Source organism: Thermobia domestica, chromosome 2, assembly GCF_964235325.1.
Source record: "Thermobia domestica chromosome 2, izTheDome1.hap1.1, whole genome shotgun sequence".
NCBI lineage: Eukaryota > Metazoa > Arthropoda > Insecta > Zygentoma > Lepismatidae > Thermobia > Thermobia domestica.
Window position 1 is genome coordinate 12,640,759 of NC_137455.1, and position 25,807 is coordinate 12,666,565.

Consider the following 25,807-nt stretch of genomic DNA (forward strand, 5'->3'; position numbering starts at 1 on the left):
TTTTTATACCAACGAGAAAAAATATTAACTAGCTGAATATACGAAATAATAAATTTAAGTGACCTATCCAATTTTGTACCAATGAGAAATGGAATTTTAACTGGCTCAGAAAAAGGCGAAGAAGGACTATTTTATATAATTTTACTACTCAAATAAACAATGGAGTATTTAGTTTTGTACCATCGAGAAAAAAAGAAATTGCATCATTTTGGAGTATTCAAATAAACAAAGGACTTATAATTCGTGTCAACTCTAAAATCAATTAAACGAAGTAATGCATTTGAGTGAGCTATTTAATTTGAAAAACCGAAGTTGAGTATTTTATACCATTTTGTATTATTTCAACAAACAAAGGAATAAGCAAAAAAGGATCATTTTATATCATTTTAAACTAGTCTAATAAACGAAGGCATAAATATGAGTGAGCTATTTAATTTTGTAGCTGAGTATTTTCACGAAAGAACAAAATTGTACTAATCAGAAAAAGCGAAGAAGACCCATTTTAACTAACGGAGAATTTCTGTACCTTTTTGTACTATTTAAACAAACGATGAGATAAATTTGAGTGACCTGTTTTTTGTACTAACCAGAAAAATCGAAGAAGGTCCAATTTAGCTAACTCAGAATTTATATACCTTTATACTAGCCCAATGAACGAAAGAACAAATTTGGGTGTTCTACTTTTTTTATACCAAACAAAGAAGAACCATTTTAACTTGCTGAATATTTTATACCATTTTGTACTACTCAAATAAACTAAAGAATAAAATTGTACTAACCAGAAAAAGCGAAAAAAGACCTTTATAACTAGCGCAGAATTTCTGTAACGCAAAAATTAATTTGGATGGAGTAACAAGAAAGAAAGCAAAGATATGCCATATTAACTATTTAAATAAACGAAGGGATAAATTTAAGTGATCTATTCCATTTTGTACCAAGGAGAAATGCCATTTTTTATCTAGCTTAGAATTTCTAGTGCATGTTGTATTATTTAAACAAAACGAAGGGCTAAATTTGAGAAAGCGAACATGAACCATTTTACTCAAATTTGGATGGAGTATTTAGCTTTGTATGAACCAGAAAAAAGTGAAGAAGGACCATTTTAACTAACTCAGACTTTTATACCATTTTGTACTGCTCCAATAAACGAAATTCTATTTTTGTACCAATCACAAGAAAATCAAAGAATGGTCATTTTAACTAGCCAAGCAGAAAAAAGGAAAGAATTAACACTTTGTACTAATCAAGTAAACGAAGGTATAAATTTGTACTAACCAGAAAAGGAGAAGAAGGATCAGCATTCTATACCTTTTGTGCCATTTATTGGGGTGTCCTATTTCCTTTTGTACCAACGAGAACCATTTTTAACTGGCTTACAATTTTATGCCTTTTTGTAAAATTTGTATCAAACCGAAAAAAGCAAGGAAATACCATTTTAAATAGCTCAGCATGTTACTGCTTTTTGTGTTTTTGGTCTACCCAATTTCTTGACCATGCTGTACTATTTAAACAAACAAAGGAATAAATTTGTGTGACCTATTCACTTTTGTAGCAAGTAGAAAAAATGAAAGAATAAATTTGAGTGGCTTAAGCAAAGAAGGTTAATTTATACCCTTTTGTGCTATTAAATTTGAGTGACCTATTGAAGAATGAATAAATTTTGTTTGCAATTAAAAAAGCGGAGAAGGTTTACTTTCTGTACCAACCAGAGAAAAACAAAGAAAGACCATATTCTGCTACTCAAACAAACGAAGGAATAAATTTGTGTGACCTATTCACTTTTATAGCAAGCAGAGAAAGCCTCTTTTAGTTTTATACCAACCACGAAGGTCCATTATAACAAACTCAGAATTTTATATCTTTGTGGTGCTACATTTTATATATTTTTGTGTCATCCAGATCAGTTTATTTATTTCTTTTAAAGAAAACAATACACTACTTTCACTGATAATTCAGTTGTTAGAGTCCAATGTTTGTAATCTATTAAATTCTTAATATTACAATACTACAAATTGATCCATTTATAAAATAATATAGTTAACTTTAGCCCTAATATGTTCTTCTATTCTTCAGTGGCGGCTGGTACTATATGTTGCACGGTTGTGCAACTGTATATGATTTTTACCTCCAAAGAATTTTTTTTTAATTTTAAAATAATGTTTTCGTAAAAATAATCCTTTGCTCTTTAGCACAAAACAGTATTGATGTATCTCTTAAAAAATCATGTCAAAAAACAGAAAGAAAGAGAGAGAAATACACATCCAGTGGCAAAAAGCGTTGCCACTGGATCCAATAGCATTGAGCATACGGCAGAGAGCTCCTATTTCTTAACATTGAAAAGCACATTTATTCTTGCATCGCTCCTATCCTGTTGTATGGTCTCCATCCAGTTGCGGAGTCCTTGGCAACTGCCACTCAGCTTCTGTAATAGTTATGCATTCCTTCACTCACCAGCAACGAAGGCGTAGGTGTTGCGTGGGTCGAGGCAGTTTGGATGAACAAACCACAAACACGTAATAATAATAATAATAATAATAATAATAATAATAATAGAATGGAGGGAATGATATGCAGAGTGTGTCTGAGGTTTTGCTCATAATATTGTTACAATTGAAAATCCTATTGTGCTGTTTTATTTTAAGTGTGTGTTTGAAGAATGTGATGGTGTTTTTGTTCTTAGCGTGTGAGTGATATTTTTAATATTAAAATATAACGCTAGTAACAGAAAACTCAAAATGAATTCAGTTTGCAGTCTTCTCAGGACCCCATTTTCTCGTAGGCCGATGGAGGAGAAGGTTGAAATAAAAAGGTTAGGGCGTCCAACACCAATTTTAACAATCAATCAAACAGTCAAAACAGGTAAGAGACAGTTTCAGCGCTCTTTTAAAATCGAGTATTATAACAACACAGACTGGCTTTGTGGTTGTGAGGAAAAAAATGCTTTATTTTGCTTTCCTTGTTTACTTTTTGGGGGTGAACGTGCTTGGACTGAAATAGGCATATCATTTGAGTGAACGAATTAAGGGACACAAAGCTACAAATATCCATATGAAAAATGTATTACAGTTAGCTTTATTTGGTACTGCCAATATAGCTCAGCAGTTAGACAGTGAGTATAGGCGAAATATAGCTTTGCATAACGAAAGAGTGAGACATAATCGTTATATTCTAAATATTATAATTAATTGTGTACGTTTTTGTGGTGCATTTGAATTAGCGTTGCGGGGTCATGACGAGACAGAAGGATCTTCAAACCCAGGTATTTTCCGTGGCCTCATTGATTTCAGTGCAGAACTTGACACAGCCATGAAAACTCATTTGGAGAAAGCTACTGTCTTTAAGGGAACATCTAAAACGATTCAAAATGAACTTTTAAATATTATGTTAGAAGTTTGCCAGAATAAAATCTCACAAGAAATAAAAGAATCAGAATTTTTAGCTGTGATTGCAGACGAAACTAGTGATGTGGCTAATACTTTTCAAATGGCCGTCATTTATCGACATTTAGTGAATGGAAAACCAGTTGAAAGATTTTGGACTTTCCTCGAACCTCCTAGACACGATGCAAAAACTTTGGCGTCATGCCTGTTAAAAGAACTTGAAAAACATAGGTTAGAGGAGACCCCACAGAAATTAATCGCGCAGACGTACGATGGCGCGTCAGTAATGTCCGGAACGTCTGGAGGAGTACAAGCAATTATTAAACAACAGTTTCCAAACGCCGAGTACGTTCATTGTTATGCCCACCAGCTGAATCTAATTATGCTCAATGCTGCTTCAGGGGTAAGAAATGTTAGAATATTTTTTGCCACTTTGCAGGGAGTTTGTTCCTTCTTCTCAACAAGTCCACAGCGTACAAAATTACTTGATGATATCGTAAAGAAAAGACTTCCCCGGTCTGTTCCTACGAGATGGAATTTCCAATCACGCGGCGTTAATACAATTTATCTGTACAGAAAAGAAATAATTCAATGTTTGAAATATATTCTAAGTAATGAAGACATTAAAAATTCGAGCACAATCGAGAAGGCAAGAGCGCACATTGACACACTTACTAGACGCAGCTTTGTGTTTTGGCTAACTCTGTTCCACAAAATTTTACCTCATGTTGACATCTTGTATGGACAGTTCCAAAGAAAGGACATTGATGTGGTAGGTGCTCAAAAGTATGTTTCAGTTTTTGTAGAAAGTGTTGAAAAAATAAGAAACGAAGAAATAGATATTGAGCCTTTAGTTTCGTCGGAGACATCGAAAAGAAGAAAAACTGATAACACACAACTAAACATGGAAGCGAAGGAAGTGTGTGATGCGATTATTAGTAACGTTAAACAAAGATTTAGTTTTACTGGCCATCTTGTGGCGGGCACTTTATTCTGTAATGAAAAGTTTGGAGAATACAGGAAGGAATTTCCAGAAGAAATTGTTCAAAACGTTTGCAACTTCTATCCATTTGTCAACGCAAAACAGCTTCATTTCGAACTTTCCATAATATATAACACTGCCGAGTTTTCATCAATATCTGGACCAGTTAGTTTATTAGAATTTTTCCAGCACAATAACATTGAGAAAACCTTTTCTGAAATAACCAAACTTCTGAAGGTTTTGCTCGTTATTCCAATGACTTCATCGGAGGCAGAGATGCTTCTCTACCTTAAAGAGAATAAAGACTTTTCTGCGGAATACCATGACACAAGAGAGACTATCTGCCCTGGCAATGTTATCTATTGAGAGAGACTTGGTGAACAGCATTCCAGATTTTAATCAACAAGTAATAGAAAAATTTGCAGCTCGAAAAGAACGAAGGATGGACTTCCTTTTCAAATAAGGTACGATTTATTTAATTAAATAATTTTATTTAGCTTTATATATATATTCTTTTTCTTTAATGTTTCCGTAATGCTCTCATGCTGTTTATATTTCCGTGCCTTACAACACATGCTACATTCTATTTATCTCTTGTTTAAAAGTGTCGTATATGCATAACGTATAAATGTGCAATGACAGTGATTGTTTACCTTGTTCGGAAGGAAACAGAAAAGATAGGTTAGTTCAGTAATTGTTAATATACAGGTTGGCCCTAAAGTACGTATACACCCCTGCATTGATCAAATGTAACATTCCAGTTTATGGATTTATTTGCTTCGACTGTTCTGGGCTTAAGTTGTAAGTAAAAAGACGTTAAGAACAAATAATAAAGAAACTAAGTCTACCTGTTTGATAACAATAAGAAATGATATAAAATTCAGTACGGGACTGAATACCTACTTTTGGGCCACCCTGTACTTAAATCAATAAACATAGCAGTAGAGCTTGGAGGCAAAGACACAAGAGAAGGAAAGTTGGGGGTGGAGTGGAAGTCACGCGTAAGCATGTACCTTTTGATACTGCAACTGCTGGTTTTACAGACCACGAACCGCTACTGCTATTCTTACACAATCAAATACATATGCTACAGTGTCTCAGTGTTCATTTACAGAATTAAATAATTGTTTATCTTTCTCTAAAAACATTTCTACTATTTTGTTGATATAATAATCACACTCTGTAATGTATTCATATACCAGATTAAATTTTTCTCCAAAGTATAAGTGTTCTTAATATTACAACCTTTAAAATGTTTCTTTAAATAAAGTTTATAGATTTTCTCTCTCATTTCAGGTTTAATTAAGATCGTCCACACCTTTTGTAATAATTCGTAATCATACTGCAGCTAACAGTTGTGATCTTTTTCATTCTCATTATGTTCAGAACATGCTACACATAATAATACTGAATTTGGTGTGTACTCATTAAATAATTGTATAACACATGTATCACTAATACTTTCACTAGTACACTCGCACTCATTAGCTTCCATTTCAAAACAGTTAATATTTGAAGCACTGTCATCATCACTTTCAGGGAGTATTTCATCATTATATCTATTATAGCGTCTAAAATAATACACTTCTTCTATTTCTTGTGTTGGATATATGATTCTCACTTTATCACATAATTCATCTGGCAAATCGGGGTCAGACGGGGGAATTAACAGTATAGGTTTTTCGTTTTCACGCTGAATTTCTTTTTTTCTAGGTGAAACAAACAATCTCCGTGCTAGTCATTTTTCTGCTCTTCAGCAAAAACAAATCAAATAAATAATTTTATATATCTACAATACAAGCATTCTATGCATTCTCCGTGTTTAATAATATGTTTTCAAGGCAATATAACATCATGGTGTATGTTCTATTATTTTCCAAATATACTCCATAAACTTATATTCCATTATAATAAAATACATAAATGCAAAAATATATATTTGTCTTTTTGGACTTAGACGAGGAAAGAAAATTTAAAAAAATAATTGAATCGTTGAGCAATAGGCAGTACCTTAGCAACACAAATGTTAGGTAACGCATTCGTAACGTTGCTTAAATATCTGCAGCACTCTTTATAGATGGTATGGAACATGGAACTTTGAAAACTTTTCTTACTTTGATATAATCTCTTCTGCTGTGATTCAAAATGGCCAAGTATGCTGTTATGATTTGTCGTCATTCATCAGTTTTCTTTAGAACGCTAATTGCTATGTAGTCTGTTCTACACAATTATGACGCAACTCTGTTTTGTTAAATCTCACGTTCAAATATTTTATGAGCCTTTCTTAGTGACGGGAGAGTCAATTTAAATTGTTTTCTGGGTGACACAAAAATATACAAAATGTAACACCACAAAGATAAAAATACCGAGCTTGTTATAATGGACCTTCGTGGTTGGTACAAAACTAAAAGGAGCTTTTTCTGCTTGCTATAAAAGTGAATAGGTCACACAAATTTATTCCTTCGTTTGTTTGAGTAGCAGAATATGGTCTTTCTTTGTTTTTCTCTGGTTGGTACAGAAAGTAAACCTTCTCCGCTTTTTTAATTGCAAACAAAATTTATTCATTCTTCAATAGGTCACTCAAATTTAATAGCACAAAAGGGTATAAATTAACCTTCTTTGCTTAAGCCACTCAAATTTATTCTTTCATTTTTTCTACTTGCTACAAAAGTGAATAGGTCACACAAATTTATTCCTTTGTTTGTTTAAATAGTACAGCATGGTCAAGAAATTGGGTAGACCAAAAACACAAAAAGCAGTAACATGCTGAGCTATTTAAAATGGTATTTCCTTGCTTTTTTCGGTTTGATACAAATTTTACAAAAAGGCATAAAATTGTAAGCCAGTTAAAAATGGTTCTCGTTGGTACAAAAGGAAATAGGACACCCCAATAAATGGCACAAAAGGTATAGAATGCTGATCCTTCTTCTCCTTTTCTGGTTAGTACAAATTTATACCTTCGTTTACTTGATTAGTACAAAGTGTTAATTCTTTCCTTTTTTCTGCTTGGCTAGTTAAAATGACCATTCTTTGATTTTCTTGTGATTGGTACAAAAATAGAATTTCGTTTATTGGAGCAGTACAAAATGGTATAAAAGTCTGAGTTAGTTAAAATGGTCCTTCTTCACTTTTTTCTGGTTCATACAAAGCTAAATACTCCGTCCAAATTTGAGTAAAATGGTTCATGTTCGCTTTCTCAAATTTAGCCCTTCGTTTTGTTTAAATAATACAACATGCACTAGAAATTCTAAGCTAGATAAAAAATGGCATTTCTCCTTGGTACAAAATGGAATAGATCACTTAAATTTATCCCTTCGTTTATTTAAATAGTTAATATGGCATATCTTTGCTTTCTTTCTTGTTACTCCATCCAAATTAATTTTTGCGTTACAGAAATTCTGCGCTAGTTATAAAGGTCTTTTTTCGCTTTTTCTGGTTAGTACAATTTTATTCTTTAGTTTATTTGAGTAGTACAAAATGGTATAAAATATTCAGCAAGTTAAAATGGTTCTTCTTTGTTTGGTATAAAAAAAGTAGAACACCCAAATTTGTTCTTTCGTTCATTGGGCTAGTATAAAGGTATATAAATTCTGAGTTAGCTAAATTGGACCTTCTTCGATTTTTCTGGTTAGTACAAAAAACAGGTCACTCAAATTTATCTCATCGTTTGTTTAAATAGTACAAAAAGGTACAGAAATTCTCCGTTAGTTAAAATGGGTCTTCTTCGCTTTTTCTGATTAGTACAATTTTGTTCTTTCGTGAAAATACTCAGCTACAAAATTAAATAGCTCACTCATATTTATGCCTTCGTTTATTAGACTAGTTTAAAATGATATAAAATGATCCTTTTTTGCTTATTCCTTTGTTTGTTGAAATAATACAAAATGGTATAAAATACTCAACTTCGGTTTTTCAAATTAAATAGCTCACTCAAATACATTACTTCGTTTAATTGATTTTAGAGTTGACACGAATTATAAGTCCTTTGTTTATTTGAATACTCCAAAATGATGCAATTTCTTTTTTTCTCGATGGTACAAAACTAAATACTCCATTGTTTATTTGAGTAGTAAAATTATATAAAATAGTCCTTCTTCGCCTTTTTCTGAGCCAGTTAAAATTCCATTTCTCATTGGTACAAAATTGGATAGGTCACTTAAATTTATTATTTCGTATATTCAGCTAGTTAATATTTTTTCTCGTTGGTATAAAAAGTAGAACATCGAAATTATGAACTTGTTAAAATGATCCTTCTTCGGGTTTTTCTGATTGATACAAAAATAGAACATTTCAGTAGTTCAAAAGTTACATAATGGTCAATTTTCGTTTGTTTAAACAGTACATAATGAGCTAGTTAAAGTAGTTCTTCTCTTTTCTAGTTGGTACAAAATCTTCACTTCTTTTTTTTCTGGTTGGTATTCCTTCGTTGATTGGAGTAGTACAAAATGGTATAAAAGTCTGAGTTAGTTAAAATGAACCTTCTTCGGTTTTTTGTTTATTTGAGTAGTACAAAATGGCATTTCTCGTTGGTACAAAATTGAATAGGTCATTCAAATTTATCTTTTCGTTTGTTTAAATAGTTAAAATGGTATATCTTTGCTTTTCTTCTGATTGGTACAAAAATAAAATAGACCACTGAAATTTGTTCTCTCTATTATTTGAATAACACAAAAAAGGTATAAAATGACCCTTCTATGATTTTCTTGTGATTGGTACAAAAATAAAATTTCGTGTATTTGGGTAGTACAAAATTGTACAGAAATATGGAACTAGTTAAAACGGATCTTCTTCATTTTTTTCTGGTTCATACAAAGATAAATACTCCATCCAAATTTGAGTAAAATGGTCCATGTTCGCTTTCTCAAATTTAGCCCTTCGTTTTGCTTAAATAATATATAGCTAGTTAATACGGCATATCTTTGCTTTCTTTCTTGTTAGTCCATCCAAATTAATTTTTGCGTTACAGAAAGTCTGCGCTAGTTAAAATTGTGTTTCTTTGATTTCTTTCTCATTAATACAAAAGTAAATAAGCCACTCAAATTTATTCCTTCTTCACTTTTTTTCTGGTTGATACAAAATTGAATAGATCACACAAATTTACTAAATGAGGAAACGTTATCTCAATATGTGGCTTCGTTTACGAGATTGACCTTTGACCTCGATGACCATTATTTTTGAAACTTGTAGTAGTTGATGACCAATTACTAAATTTGGAAACAGTACCTCAATACGTAGCTCCTTTTGAGTTATTCGGGTTTAAATATTTGACCTTTGACCTCGATGGTCAGTACTTGTTTTAACATGTACTAGTTGATGACCTCTAGCTAAATGTGGAAACAGCACCTCAGTATGTCGATCCATTTTCATGTTATTTGGTTTTAAGTATTTTGACCTTTGACCTCGATGGTCATTATTTTTGAAGCTTGTAGTAGTTGATGACCAATTACTAAATGTGGAAACACCATCTCAATATGTGGCTCCGTTTCCGAGTTATTAGGTTTTAAGTATTGTGACCTTTCACCTCGATGGTCATTATTTTGGAACTTGTAGTAGTTGGTAACCAATTAGTAAATATGGAAACACCATCTCAATATGTGGCTCGGTTTTCGAGTTTTGATCTTTGACCTCGATGGTCAGTACTTTCTTAACATTTACTAGTTGATGACCAATTGCTAAATGTGGAAACACCACCTCGATATATTGTTTTGTTTTTTGAGTTTGACCTTTGTTCACGATGGTCAGTAGTTTGGGGACATGCTTGTGTCATTTCTGCTATGTTAAATTAAGGGTTGGGAACGAAATCAGTGCTACGTTAAAATAGGGGTGGAGAATGTGTTCATAAATTTCTGCTATGTTAAAATGTTCAAATAGGGGTTGAAAAAGTAATCATAAAAGGGAACGAGTACACCCCTAAAAGTGCTCATAAAAGGGAACGAATCTTATGTATTATCTGCTCTGCTATGTAATTTCAATTAGGGGTGGAAAAAATTGTCATAAAAGAGAACGAATACACCCCCTAAAAAGTGCTCATAAAAGGGAACAAATTCACCCCTAAAATGAAGGCCATAAAAGACCGTGGGTTCACGGTGTAAAGTGCTCAATTTCTCAAAGGGCTCCTGAGTTGGTAATGTTGTCCGAAGTTGGCCCAGATCGATCCATTTTCTACTACTATAAAATTAGACTAAATTTACAAAAAAAAAAAAAAAAAAAAAATAGTTGGCTGAATACGAACCAACTAATCAGCTTAAATAAACTAATTGTAAAGGTTACAATGTGTCAGGGGCGTCGCCCCCTCCCCCCAGAAGAGGAAACTTTCTTATTTTATATATATAAATAAAACCCATCCCAAAGTTTGGAGCCCTTAAAAGTAGCAGTATGACAACCCCCCGCCCCCCCGCAGAAGTCGGTCCTGGATCCGCCCCTGCAATGTGTACAATATATTGCAAGTTAATAGGGAGCAGGAGTATGGATAACTGAAGCTAACATGAGTCATAAATACTTTTCATCTACAAATATCTCAGGTCTATGGAGTTTTCTGGGGAGGAGGGAACGGTGGATGGCACAATAGTTCCATGTAAGCGGAAGATACGTTAATCGATCCGGGAGACAAAAAAAATCTCAAGAATTACTTTGGTGATGATGATATTTGAGTTGACGTCCCGTTCAGCAGCAAGGCTATATGAGACGTTGACTTACTGATTAACGTGGAATCTGAACCATATAAGCTCACGCTAGGAATCGAACCCGGGTCTCCACGCCAAAGGGCGCGTACGCTTACCGCTTAGCAAGAATTACTTTGATGGATCACCATCAATTTTGAGCAGGATGTAGATTGTCAGAAGATACGAATCAGGTTCGTTGATGGAGGTGATTTATCTGCCGGAAATGGTAGTAATAAACGATTTCCGTTTTAACATTGATCACTATAGACAAAAAACGGTAATAGATAGCGAGGAGCAGTTTCCTGTAATCAATTAAGCCTAAAAAATAGATTTCATCTCCATTCTTAATTCTCTACTTAAACCGGAAGTGGTAAAAACCACTACAACTTCCGGTTTCAATATTGATGTGCATAGAGCAAAAATCATAAATAAGTAGGAGCGTTTTTAGGAATCGATTTAGCTTTCTAAAAAAAAAAAGTACCATCGCCTCTCTCAACCTTCTCTTCGAACCTGAAGTGATATAAATCAACCACTTCCGGTTTTAACATCTATCACTATAGAGTAAAAATAATTGATAGCGAGAAGCGGTTTTCAGCAATCAATTTAGCGCACCAAGAATAAATTCCATTTCAACTCTAATCTCTCTACTTCGAATCAGATGTGGTAGAAATTTACTACCACTTCAGGTTTTAATATTGAGAAATTATCACGTCATACAAACCAAACTTTTTCAAGTGGTGTACACGTGACACTATTTGAAAACTCGATAAGAAAATCTATTGTTGATATATTACAAGTTTAATATGCTCACGAAGCTTTCTTCGGTATAACTGGATTAACAAACAGTATCTCAGGGCCGTGCCTTGAGGGGGGGGGGGTGAGGCCAAAGTAAGAGGGGCGAAAAATTCGGGAGAAAAAAGGAAAAAGATAGGAAAAATTGCTTGGAACATATGTATGGGGCGCCGTCGTATACTCTCGCCCCGGGCGCTGATTTTCCACGGCACGGTCCTGCAGTATTTACTTTGAACTACTGGTCCATTAAAAACATAGAACCGAAAATATAAAATGAAAAGTGTTTGTCGGCCATGTTACACCGAAGCTCTTAATCCATTTTAGCTGCATCCACTACTGCTCCTTGTTAAGATTCTCCTATACACTAGACAACCCACAAAATAAACTGAAATGATGAGTTGCATAATCATTAGGTGCAACCTACTTTCAATGTATTGTTTTGACATTATAAGTCAGAGTACCTTATATAGGCCGTCCGGAGACGAGTTCTAACCCATAATGATTTTGGGAGACCCAGCTTCGATTCATTTTTGGGAGACCCGGGAGCTCATGTGATTTGGAACCCATGTTAAACGGTAGGTCCACGTCTCATGTAGCCTCGTTGATAAAAAAAAGCCGCTAAACCAAAAATTAAGTCAAGCCGAGTATGATTTCTGGTGGGGATACAAACTCAATTAGTGGTTCAGACCCTCACTGTTCACAGTAGGTCCTATGTCAAATACTATCAATACTAAAAAGGTGCATTAAATTTAGCTGAACTAGCTAAACCAGTGCTCTCTACGCATGGTCAGCGCATCATTCACTTATGACCACGAATCTTCTTGTCATTCCTCACAACATCTGTACATGTCCCTTTACAGACAGTGAAAGATGTCTTGATAAAAACAGACAAGGGGTACCATAAAGGGGAGATTTTTTTCAATATTTCGCACCGTTTGCAAGATTTAACCCTACTTTTGGTTGGAGTTTGTAATTCATGTATGATCAGTGTTTTCTTTCTTCTTGCATGCAGTATGTAATAAGGAAATACATTACACACACAATTAATTATAATGTCAGTGATATATGGTGTTCATTAGGCAAAACACTCCAAACAATAAAGATTCATCTTAGATTGGGGAAATGATTATTCTTCGTTTCCCATTATCATTTGGCCATGAAACAAACGCCTAAGAGATACACAACCCCTGTATACAAATGTGTGTTCTTGGACCTGATTTCGTGTCTATGTTCTTCCCTCAGAGTAAGTGACCATGTTTCGCAGCCATACAGAACAACAGGCATGATTATCGTTTTGTATATTTTAAGCTTCAAATTCCTCGACAGAATTCGCGACAAGAGATTTTGAACCGAATAGTAACACGAATTCCCTGCTTTTAGTCGACATTTAATTTCTTCGTGAATATGATTTTCCTCTGTTAATATTGATCCTAGATATTTGAAACTATCCTCACTGAGTACCATTGAAAGAAAAAAGTTTGCTTAAGCCAGTGATCGACAACTATGGTCTATAAGTCAGATGCAACTTACCTGAAAGATTCTATCTGGTCTGCCACATGATTTCTAATCTGACGAATGAAAATCAGAAGAAATGCGGGAAATGCGGGTTAAATTCTGGATGATTTTCGTCTTCAGAAAGCCACAGTCTGATTACTGGTCTAAAATATTATGAGAAACTTCTAGAAATACAGTCATAGCTTGATTTATCATATTCTCGTTCATAATGTTTTAATCATTAATGTCGCTAAATATTAGAAGAATTTTGTAATATGTACCATTGTTTTTAATAATTTACATTGGCCTATCTAACGTTTTACTCTCCCCTCCCCTCCAATAAATGTTTTCCTTCAGTTGTTTAAACTTTTTGACGTTTCTCAGCAAACAACTGTTTAGTTATGTCATCCGTTCCTGATCTTGAGAAGGAATTAACTGATTTGGTCCAAATAATAAGCATGAAAATATAGCTGATGACCTACTCAAGTCAGCTGACAAATTTGGTTGAAATTGGTAAAGTCTAAATGACAAAACCAATAAAAAATACCTTTAAAAAAACTCATTGCTGGTCATTTATTTTATTAGTAGAATAGCGGAAGCTACGTCAAAAGTGATGAACGACCGAAGGTCATTCACTACGGACCGTGTTTAAAACGTGTGCATTGAACCCTGTAACGTGCAATTCGTCTTTCCAATATTGATCAAGCGTGTTTGTAAGAATTACTATTTCAAAAATTGTTTTCCATTTTGCTATAAACTCTTTAGGTGCATATGTAGGAAGAAAATGTGTTGAGATCGTAATACTCCAAATTATGGATGCGTTAAAATAATACTGAAATAATACTTTCGTTAAAGTGGATTCTTTCAAATATCTAGGATCAATATCAACATACAAAAACCATATTTCACAAAGAAATTAAATGTCGACTAAAAGCAGGAAATTCGTGTAATTATTCAGTTCAAAATCTATTGCCATCGCGAATTATGTCGAGGAATTTGAATCTTAAAATATATAAAACGAAAATCAAGTGCCTATTGTGCTGTATGGTTACCAAACATGGTCGCTTACTCTAAAGGAAGAACGTAGACTGAAAGTATTTGAGACCAAGATCCTGAGACGAATATTCGGACCCAAGAGGAACGGGAGTGGGGAATGGCAAGGAAATACATAATTTATGCGGTTTAACAAACATTGTTAGGGTCATCAAATCTAGGAGGCTCAGGTGGGCAGGTCAGATGGTAGAAAGTAGAAACAATTTCAAAGTCTTAACTGGAAGACCAATCGGAAAACGCCCATTAGGAAGACCTAGATGCAGCTGGGAGGACAATATTAAGTTGGATCTTACAGATATAGGAGTACAAAGTAGACACTGTATCTAGTTGGCTAAGGATAGAAGTCAATGGACAGGTTTTGGAACGCGGCATTGACCCTTGGGCACTATAGGCCATAGAGTTAGTTATTTAGTTAATAGGAAGAAAATTATACAATTATATTATTTGAATTGAAGAATAAGAATGTAGAATTATGGGAGGTTGATTTGTCTCCAGTTCAGGCCGAGTCTATCTTTATTTTTTTCTGATTATTTCTAAGTCGGCCATTCAAACTGAAGTTCATAGCCGGAACATTTTTCTTACCACGAAATGCATAAAATCAATCACATAAAAAAGAAAAAAAAAAAAGAGATAAGTTTAGAGCAACAAATAAATTTAAAACGTGGTTCTATCGGATTTATCGATTACTGGTAAGTTCGAATAAAATGTCTTAGTTTCGCTTCTGTAGTATTTCAGAGTTTGCACTGATAAAGAAACTGAGAAACAGTAATGATAATGCGGTAGGCTAACTGTTGAGATAATACCAATTGTTTACATTAGTAATACAAACGAATGCGTACCATTTCCATAGAGGAAATCCCCTAAGTGAAAAATAAATATTTTTTTAATGTTTTAGTGACTGACAATAATTAATTTTAAAATTTCTTCAATAACCCGAATTACTTGCTGTCTGTGTTATACAAACTGAGTTTTTCGTTATAAGTTATGACACTATTTTTCCTGACCAACACAGTACACAAGCTACAGACGTACATGCCAAAGCTGAAAGCCGTCCCAGATCTGCTCAGCAAATTCACCATACGCATGGATTTCTTCTCTGAAATATTACCGTAAAGTCAAGAAACCTGTTCAGCGTTACAGCACTGCAGCAATTTATCGCTTGTTATAAAAAGAGGAAATTTTATTAAAATTTGTTTAAATTTAAAAGAAGGAAATTTGTTTTAAGATGCATTTCTCTTGTTTTGTTTTGTATTGTTCTATATTTTTTGTATTTTGTAATTTTATATTGTACCCAGCCAAATACATAAATAAATAAATGAATCTTGTTACCCATCTCCCAGTAGAACTACATATATAATAAATACTCATGGCCCAAGAGAAGGCGTTACCTTCTGCGGCCCTCCCATTTTCAGATGGGAATGAAATTGCACTTTTAAAAAAATCCCTTATTTTCCCGTTTATTGATTTCTTTTTCAAAAAGTTTGTTTCAAAATATCACCTCTAACAGTAACTGTTGTAATTTTAGAATAAAATTGTCGTATACACATATATTAAGAGTAGTCTCAAAATTTTACCGAATAGTCGAACAAGAAGAAAAACTTGGAGGAATTCTACATATTTATTGTCGTTCACGAGACGAGAAATGTCTCGTCTCATCTCGAAAACGAAACGAGAAGTAAGTTTTCAAATTCGAGACGAGATTAGAAACGTGACAAATCTCGTCTCATTTTCGAGACGAGAAATTTCATGAATCTTGTACGCAACACTACTTCTACCAAGTCGTAGGCCTCAAATATTGTTTTAATGTTACATGGTTCCTGTTATATAAACTATAAATAGATAAAGTGAATCTACGAACATAATCAACGTCAACATTTATCAAACGTTTAAAGATAACGCAAGTCATTACAGAACATACTTTAATAATAATAATAATAATAATAATAATAATAATAATAATAATAATAATAATAATAATAATAATAATAATAATAATAATAATAATAATAATAATAATAATAAACTAGCTGAACCTGTATACAGCGCATGATTCACATATAAGCATGAATCCCCATGTCATTCCTCACATCTGTACATGGTCCCTTTACAGGCGCAAGTGAAGGACGTCTTGATAAAAATCGGCAAGAGGTATCATAAAGGAGAATTTTTTTATTATTTTTTCAATATCTCGGACCGTTTGCAAGATTTGAACCTACTTCCGGTTGGAGTTTCTCATTCATGTATGATCAGTGTTTACTTTCTTCTTGCATGCAGCATGTAACAAACAAATACATTACATACACAATTAATTATAATGTCAGTGATATATGGTGTTCATTGGGCAAAACACTCCAAACAATAAAGATTCATATTCACCTGGAAAAATGTTTATCCTTCGTTTTTCATTAACATTTGGCCATGAAATAAACGCCTGAGAGATATACAACCCATGTGTACAACTATGTTGTGTTGGAATGAATAACTCATAGGATATGTTACTATTTTAAAAATTTCAACACCTCCAGTATACCCCTAAAATGTAATAAAGAAATAATGGGCACTTTTTTTTAATATTCAATTAGAACTGGACAATCTCACAAAATTTGGAATCGACCAGTGAAAACGGTATCTTTTCACTCCAGCACTTGTAGTTTTCGAGATTTCATTGTCGAAAGGATTGGATACAAAAATATAAACCTAGCATTTTAATATATAGATACGGTTATAACACACCCTTCGTGGATCTTTTGTGACGCAAAGGGATTCTGGTAACTATAGACGAAACTAAGAAAATCAGGTCATAAAGTTTGTATGTAAATTTACAAAACAAGAAAAATTTACAGAAAATCGAGAGGAGAGAAGGGTTTTACAAAAAAAAGTAGGGGACGTCTCATCAATATTTTTCGTCTCGTCCCGTGCGCAACTCTATACGTAATGTAAACTAAGTTTAACACTGTATGATCCAGGTAAAAAAGGCTTTCGAAATATTTTAAAATGGATAAGAATGAAACTATCTAGATGGAGCAATTAAAGGAATTGTATGAAATATTGAGGAAAACTAGAAAAAAAAACTGGCACGAAGAATTCCTGGTTCAGTTTCAAGTATGTGAGCTTGTGGTGGACGGCATCGTATTCGCACGTTTTCCCAGTTCGTGTCCTTACTTCATTTCCATGAAGTCTTGCGTCATCTTTCACCAGGCTATCTTCCTAATAGCCTGAAGATCATAAACGTACGTCGTTAGCTTTCGTTTTAAAGTGAATTTTCTGAACATTAGTATCTGCATTTATTAGGTGTCACACTATCTGTAGAGTTCAAAGACTCTAACGAAACCAATAACTTACTACGTATCGTGTCTATTCTGTTCATTTGGAAATTTCCTCAGCGTGAAACTTGAGAGTTGCTTGTACAAAAGTTATTTTTCTTTCTTTTTTCTTAAATCTTGTTTTCACTAGTAAAAATCGAAGTAAAACACATCAACATTTTAGTGTAAAGGAAAGTTACCCGATGTTGAAGTAAAGCCAGGTCATAGTATGAAAAGGTGATAAAAGGAAAAGTACCAGGTGCCAAGGAGAATCCTTATTTGCTTTCTGTAGCTGTGCCAATGATATACTGTATACTGTGAGAGTGAGCTACCGTTGTTTTCCGGTGGGTGTGCGTGGAAGAAATGACTCGGACGTCTTGGTTTATTTCCAAAGATGTTGCCTCTTTTCTTATTGGATCGTTATAAGAGGCTCGTCTCGCCTCGGGTTCTACGAACAGAGCGAACCTTATCTATGTTATCTTAGCACAAAATCCTCATGCGTGCACCTCACACACGTCTTGCACGAGGGAATGGAATGACTTCGCTAGGTGCTTTTTCGTTATCTGACGTAACTATTGCAGCAGAAGATACATATTAAAGCGGTGATTTCTGGTTTTTGTGCTGCTAATTCACTATTACAATACATAACGCACACGTATAAACAAGATACCTGAAAGGTAAGCAAATATGCAAGTCATACCTTTCTTACATTTGTTTGCGTAATCTTTATCAGTTCCTTTTGTTGAAACAGTGGAATGTTCTTTCTATTTATACAAAGACTAGGTTAACATTTTTCATTATTTTGTTTATAACAGATAGGAAAACAAATGTGTTCTTAGTAATTGTGTACATTACGTATTTAATAATTATCTTAGCAAAGTTTTACCTGGAGGAAAATGAGCGAACTTACCTAACACATGGGAGGCACGGCGACTTACCTCTGCATCAATAGTAGAGTGCTTACTTCTGGTACGTGGGGTCCCTGGTTCGACCCTCGGACAAATAAGTTTATAGTGGACAACATCCTGTCCGTGGGTTTTCTCGGGGTACTCCCGTTTCCTTCCACTTTGTCATTCCACCAATTCTTTGATCATCATTGATTTGCGTTAATCATCGTAACCTTTAGCCTAAAGGACATAATCGCGGGACGTCAAACTGAAATATTTCATTTGATTTTTTTTTTAATTAGGCTCAACATAAAATTCTTACGTTACTTAACCTTCAAATGATAATTACTTAAATGACAGCCATATTACATCATCATATTAAAAACTTATAATATTAAATTATATTGCTAATCGCAAAAGACTCTGGACATCGTTAAATGTGAAATCGCGCCATCTTGAATTACTTTCAAACAAGGGCGCCGATCCTGGAAGAGGGTCCGGGCCACCCCAAAGCTCATGTGGCCCCCTCATTGTATTTGTAAATTTCCAATATTTGGCATAATTTGAATGCAATTTGTCTTGAAAATCCTCATATCTGCTTTATGCATCTCAATGGGACCCCCGAAATTCTCAGAGAAATCGGCGCCCTTGCTTTCAAACATCAATCATCAGTTATGTACAAAATAATAATAATAATAATAATAATAATAATAATAATAATAATAATAATAATAATAATAATAATAATAATAATAATAATAATAAAATGAATAACAAATAGAAATTTCACACTCCGACTTCGTCCGTATAAGCATAAGTGGAATACTTTCCGTCTATTTAAAATGAACATGCTTCTTCTTCAATTCCCAACAATTGCAAGATGGTCAATTATTCCGTCGATTAACATTCCTCAAATTATAAGAACACACTGTATTTTTTTTATAGAGCTAGGAAACCAGATACTTTACAGGAATTATACTCAATACAGAGTAGGCCTACACAGGGGCAGATCCAGGATATGATCAAGGGAGGGTCTAAACCATATTTTCCCGTTTTATGCAGTGTAAAGCAGGATTGAAGCCCATTTTATTCAGTGTATATCTGAGCGTCAAGGGGGGCTATAGCCCCCCCCCTTGGATCCGCCACTGGGCCTACATCTCATTTGAATGTTGAAAACAGACGCGATCACGAAAGAAAGATGACATTTATACTAAGGAAGGGACAGATCTAGTTTAAAGGGGCCAGATCAGGGCCGGATTCAGATATGATCGTTAAACGTCCCAATAGGTTACTTTATTTTTCTTGGTGCTCTTAAAATTTTCAAATTTCCCATGAACATAAAATTCTGCCCTGAAAAAAAAAATGAAATGAAATCTTTTAGTTTAACCCCACGATTATGCCTTTTTAGGCTAATGGAGATTATGATGAAGGCAAATAAATGATGATGGAAGGATTGGTGGAATGAGAATGTGGGAGGAAACAGAAGTACCCGAGAAAACTCTCGGACATACATGTTGTCCACCACAAACTTATTTGGCCGGAGATCGAACTAAGGACTCCATACACCTGAGGTAACCAATCTACCACTGAGCCAACATAACCCCATTCTGTCCTGAAAAGGGCTGTTAGTTAATAGGAAATTTTAGGAGTTTCGAAATTGTGAGGATAAATTGAACATTAACATTTTTTTTCCTAGTTGGAAAGTAGTCAGGTAAATCAAATCAATACTATAGTGCTGCCAAAATGTCTTGAGCCGTGGCAAAAATGCGAACTAAAACTCACACCCTCACACGCCCACGTGTTTAGCCAATGAGGGTTCAGCTGTTGTTAAGCGAGAGAGCGGATGACGAAAGGGAGTGGAATTCTTTCAGCCGATAGCAGCGCTTGGAATGGAAGACTAGGTGTCAAGTCAATGTGGTATATCTTTAGTATGGATTTAAAAAAGATTTACTTTTCCTAATATTTGCATTCTTCCATTTTTACTTTCTTAAAATATATATATTTCATCACATTACACACACAGTAGACCATTTATGATTTCAATGACATTTTAATCTTAAATGTGAGTAGGCCTAATATACAACATGGTGACATTGTATACACTTTGTGCCTAAAATACCTAAAATCTTCATTGTATGCACTTTCGTTTTACGTATAGGAAAAAAAAATGAAATCTTTGAGTTACGTCCCACGATTATGCCGGCTAGGCTAAAGGAGATGGTGATTATGAGAAATGAATGAAATGGTGGAATGAAGAAAGTGGGAGGAAACGGGAGAAACCCGAGGAAACCCACGCACACGGTGTTTGTTTACCACAACGTTCACTTGGCGGAGGCTGGGATCGAACCCGGGACCCCAAGCACCAGAGCTGAACGCTCTACCACAGAGCCACCGCGGCCCCGCTTTTACGTATAGGAGAGGAAAGGTATAATCATTGATAAATCAGGGCGATTTAACCGTTAATCCAGCAGTAATTAACATCTCGATGCCAAAATATTAGAGCAATGGCAGCATGTGACGCATTTATAACGGATTTTTCTCCATGTCTGCAAATGACGTCGGTTCAAAAGACGCTGCATCCTCCTGCGTAAAATATTGTGCAAAACGATAAAAGAAGTATTAAAAATTTTCATAGTAATACACGGCCGGCTATGGACCTGTAGAGCAATTTATTATTATTATTATTATTATTATTATTATTATTATTATTATTATTATTATTATTATTATTATTATTATTATTATTATTATTATTATTATTATATACGCTTCAACCATTTTTATGTCCATTGTCCATTGGTGAAAAAATCTGATATTAGATGGGAAACTTGTATGTTACGTCGCATGTAAAAGTTGTCTGTTTAGAGAGTGCTACTTTGGAGGAAGTTCTATCGAAATCGATGAACCGAAGACCTTAGACTTCCACGTGCAATAGCATGAGACGAAATAGGTCAACAAAATGCGAGAACTACAAACACCGTATCACAAGATTTATTACACGAGCATTTTGTGGTGAACGAGGTTCACGTGTCTCTGTTCCTTTTTTATTTTCCTTTTTTTTTTTTTTTTTTTCAAGTATGCATGTTCATTAACTATTAAGAACGCTGTCTGCTGACATTTACATATGCATTAAAACATTTGCGAGTACGTGTGATGCATCTAATATTACTGCCTGAGAATCACAGTATTCCTACCAGTAATATATTTGTAAGCCGCATTTTATCAGATTTTTTTTATAAAACGTTGTCGAAAATCGTATCAAATTATTAGTGTGTAAATTAATATCAGCCATTGGCGCGCCTTTACACTCAGTTTTAGGGAGCAGTGATGCCAACCCGAATCTTCTATCTCGAGTGGCAAAAATTCTAATTTTCTTCTTGAATTTTTCATGTTACACTAATTACAAAAGAGAGAGGTAAACTGATATAGACATGAAATCATTGTATGGCGTTCACTTTCTTCAACACTATATCAGTGAATTATCCGTAAATTTCGATCTTCCACATGTATCAAAAGTACATTTTGTTGTCATGATTTACTAAAAAAAGTAGTATTTGGATTATGGCTTTCAGCCGTCATCTTTCAACGAACGTAACTATACCATAAGAACCTTATTCTCCGAACATTTTGTGTGGAACATTTTCTAAATTGATTGTTTCTTATTTCATATTTTATTTTTTCTCTTAATTATTTTCTCTTTTTAGAAAAAAAACTAAAACGATTTCCGTGTCCTGGATTTTCTTTTTTTAAAATCACAAGTTACGTCTTCTGCACTAGGATGCATGCATTTTCCGGTAACAAAATTTGAAAATTGGCATTGATTTCAAAATTATTGGAGATTCATTGGTCTATGTCCTGTCCATAGAAGATTTTGTTTCTGTCAGTGAAGTATATACTATAGGAAAAATCCTATAAATGCTGCTAATTGAGATAAAAGTTCCCTTTATCCCTTTTCAAGGAATTAATGTCAAAAAATCCAAGGATATTATAGAATAGAGGATGTGCTCATATGTATCTTCATCCTACTAACTCAATGAAGCCATAAAAGGAAAACAGAGCATTGGCACGTCTGATTGGCTACTCTCGTTTCCGCCATAAATGTACAACGGTATGTTGTATTCTTTATTGTTATTCTTTATTGTATACTTGTATTTCTTTATTGTATACTTGTATTTTCTTCGAGTAATAGTTGGTTTACAAGTAAGTACAAGCCAGTTTATTTTATAGAGGAAGAAAAAGAAGAAAATAATATAAGATTAATATAGGTATTTCAAATAAATAACTGAAGGTAGATACGTAACTAAGAACGACGAATTGAAGGTTGTCATAGTAACAAGCAAACACGATATTATATAATGTAATGTGATAGTCTCGCTGTTATGTTCTATGTGAGTTAATGTTTTTAAGAAGCATCTAAAGATAATAAAAGATTTAACAAGGTAATTTAAAATCGGTCAATTTTATTATCTAACGAACCAGGGAGTGAGTTTGTTACAAATGTTGGCTCAAAACATTGAGATCTTATTGGGTGGAGTGGTCAGAGTGGGATGGCGAAAGTGTGACGTATGGCTTCACGCTTTTGTTTCATAGGCAAATCCTCTATTTTATAACATCCTTGATAAAATCCCACGAAATGGGATTTTTTCCACGGGTTGGCATCACTGTTAGAGAGTTTAGTTAACCAACCAGAGCCAAACAAAATCTTTTTTATACATTTATCCTGTCTGTCCGTGTTTCCGTCCGTTCGGGTGACAAAAGCAATCTCAAGAACTGCTTGAAGGACCACCATCAATTTTGGGCAGAGGGTGCAGGCTATTATAAGCTAGGGATTAAGTTCGTTGATAAAGATGATGTTAAAATGGTAATAGGTTATATATCGCCAAGCGATTTCTTGCAATCGATGAAGCGTCCCAAGGCTATATATCGCCAAGCGATTTCTTGCAATCGATTAAGCGTCCCAAGGCTATATATCGCCAAGCGATTTCTTGCAATCGATTAAGCGTCCCAAGGCTATATATCGCCAAGCGATTTCTTGCAATCGATTAAGCGTCCCAAGGCTATATATCGCCAAGCGATTTCTTGCAATCGATTAAGAGTCCCAAGGCTATATATCGCCAAGCGATTTCTTGCAATCGATTAAGCGTCCCAAGGCTATATATCGCCAAGCGATTTCTTGCAATCGATTAAGCGTCCCAAGGCTATATATCGCCAAGCGATTTCTTGCAATCGATTAAGCGTCCCAAGGCTATATATCGCCAAGCGATTTCTTGCAATTGATTAAGCGTCCCAAGGCTATATATCGCCAAGCGATTTCTTGCAATCGATTAAGCGTCCCAAGGCTATATATCGCCAAGCGATTTCTTGCAATCGATTAAGCGTCACAAGAGTACATTTCATCTCCACTCTTAACGCTCTACTTAAACCGGAAGTTGTAATTGACTTCTATCGCTACCGGTTTAGGTTCCTTCCGGTTTCAATATTAATTTACATAGAACAAAAACGATAAGGGACAACGAGAACCCATTTTTTTTTTTTTTTTTGGAATCGATTTAGTGTTCTGAGATTAGGTACTATCGCCTCTCCTAATCTGCTATTCAAACCAAAAGTAACAAAAATCAACCACTATACATCAAAACACCAATAGATAAGAGACAAGCTGTTTTGTGCAATCAATTAAGCGTCAAGAATATATTCAATCCCCACTCTTTTCTCTCTACTAAAGCCGGAAATGGTAGAAAATTCAGGTTCAATACTAGTTGAGAAAATATTACGTCATATAAACCAAACTCGTTCATGTGGTGTACACGTGATATTGCTAATTGTTATATATGACAGCAGTTTCTATAATTGTACAGTCACCCATATATATACCTGGACCCCAATTAATGGAATTATAACGGTCAGGGGTCGTACTTGACTAGGAGCGAGGCCAACACGGATTTCACGGAAAATCTTGATTTCACAGATTTTTACAAATACAGAGTACGACAGTTAAGAAACGAGACTGGTTATTTTGCTGTGGACGGAAAATTTGTATAGTGATGAACCTTGCGTGTGACCTTCGACACACGTGGACAAATTTCCATCTAGCCCGATCACCAGTGTGGCGCGTGATGCGGTTGAATATCCCTTTCAACACGGGGAAACACAATTGTGTGGGTTGATTAAAATCGATGTAGAAGTGACACCTATTACTTTTGTGCTTCGAAACGGCGTGCAGTGATTGTGTAAGATTCGTTCAACGATTTGCAGTTGTTTTGGTTTGTGATAGTTCATTTTTGGGCCGTACAAGAAGACAGAAAAGTAGTATTCTTAACGAAGCCATGTCGCCGTGTTGAAGGGGATATACCCTGGTGTTGTGATGCCTTATCACCGTTTCAACAATAGATCAAAGAGTTCGTATCAAGCTGTATGCGCGCTTAGTATAAACTCCAACGGAAACGTTTGAGAGGTTGGAAATGACTTAAGATCGGTTTGAAGGGACAAGTTTTGCCGATAGATGTCATTACACTCTTCGTATCTCTCTCATGTATTTTTTACCTTTCATGAAAGTTCACGATTTCTCTTACAAATTTCAACATAGAGATTTCAAATTTTTGGAGAAGGAACTTCATAACCTATCGAAGACAACAATCCGTGCCGATTTTTTTTTAAGTTTAAAATTTTCTTACGTTTAAATGGCTTGATTGTTGAAATGGATATCCAAATCTTTAACAATATAACTGTTTCAACAATGAAGAAAATTCTAAATAAAAAATCGGCACGGATTGTTGTCTTTGATAGGTTATGGAGTTTCTTCTCTAAAAATTTGAAATCTCTAGGTTGAAATTTGTAAGAGAAATCGTGAATTTTCGTGAAAGGTAAAAAATACATGAGAGAGATACGAAGACTGTAGTGACATCTACCGGCAAAGCTTGTCCCTTTACACCAACCTTAAGGAAAATACTCGCCTCTCTCGCTGCTGCATTTTTGATTAGTATAAGAGGTTCAGTGCTGGTAGGGAGATTGTAGAAAACGAGAACTATATATTTCTTTAAATAATCCGTTATTATTTGCTAAACATTCTTCTTATTAATTCCCATATGACGTCTGATATTGTTCTAAGACTCGTAATTCCGATATTCAAAACGATATTATAAACTGTGTCAACCATCTCAGTTGTTCTAACAGACTTGTATGGACCTGGGTGCGCGTCATGTGCCATATTGTAGATCGATCAAGCTGAAAAATTATGTTCATGTTCCCAAGGTCCACA

At 34.5% G+C, this 25,807-nt stretch overlaps 1 protein-coding gene across 1 annotated transcript; it reads left to right on the plus strand.

Annotated features, from left to right (window-relative positions):
* The first annotated feature begins 3,048 nt into the window (after positions 1–3,048).
* On the plus strand, positions 3,049–4,728 carry LOC145678946 (zinc finger MYM-type protein 1-like). Its single transcript, XM_081749553.1, has one exon. The coding sequence runs from the start codon at positions 3,049–3,051 to the stop codon at positions 4,726–4,728; it is 1,680 nt and encodes a 559-aa protein (XP_081605679.1).
* Positions 4,729–25,807: the final 21,079 nt, after the last annotated feature.

Coding starts and splice junctions, on each gene's coding strand:
- LOC145678946 (XM_081749553.1), top strand. CDS start 3,049: ATGAAAAATGTATTACAGTTAGCTTTATTTGGTACTGCCAATATAGCT.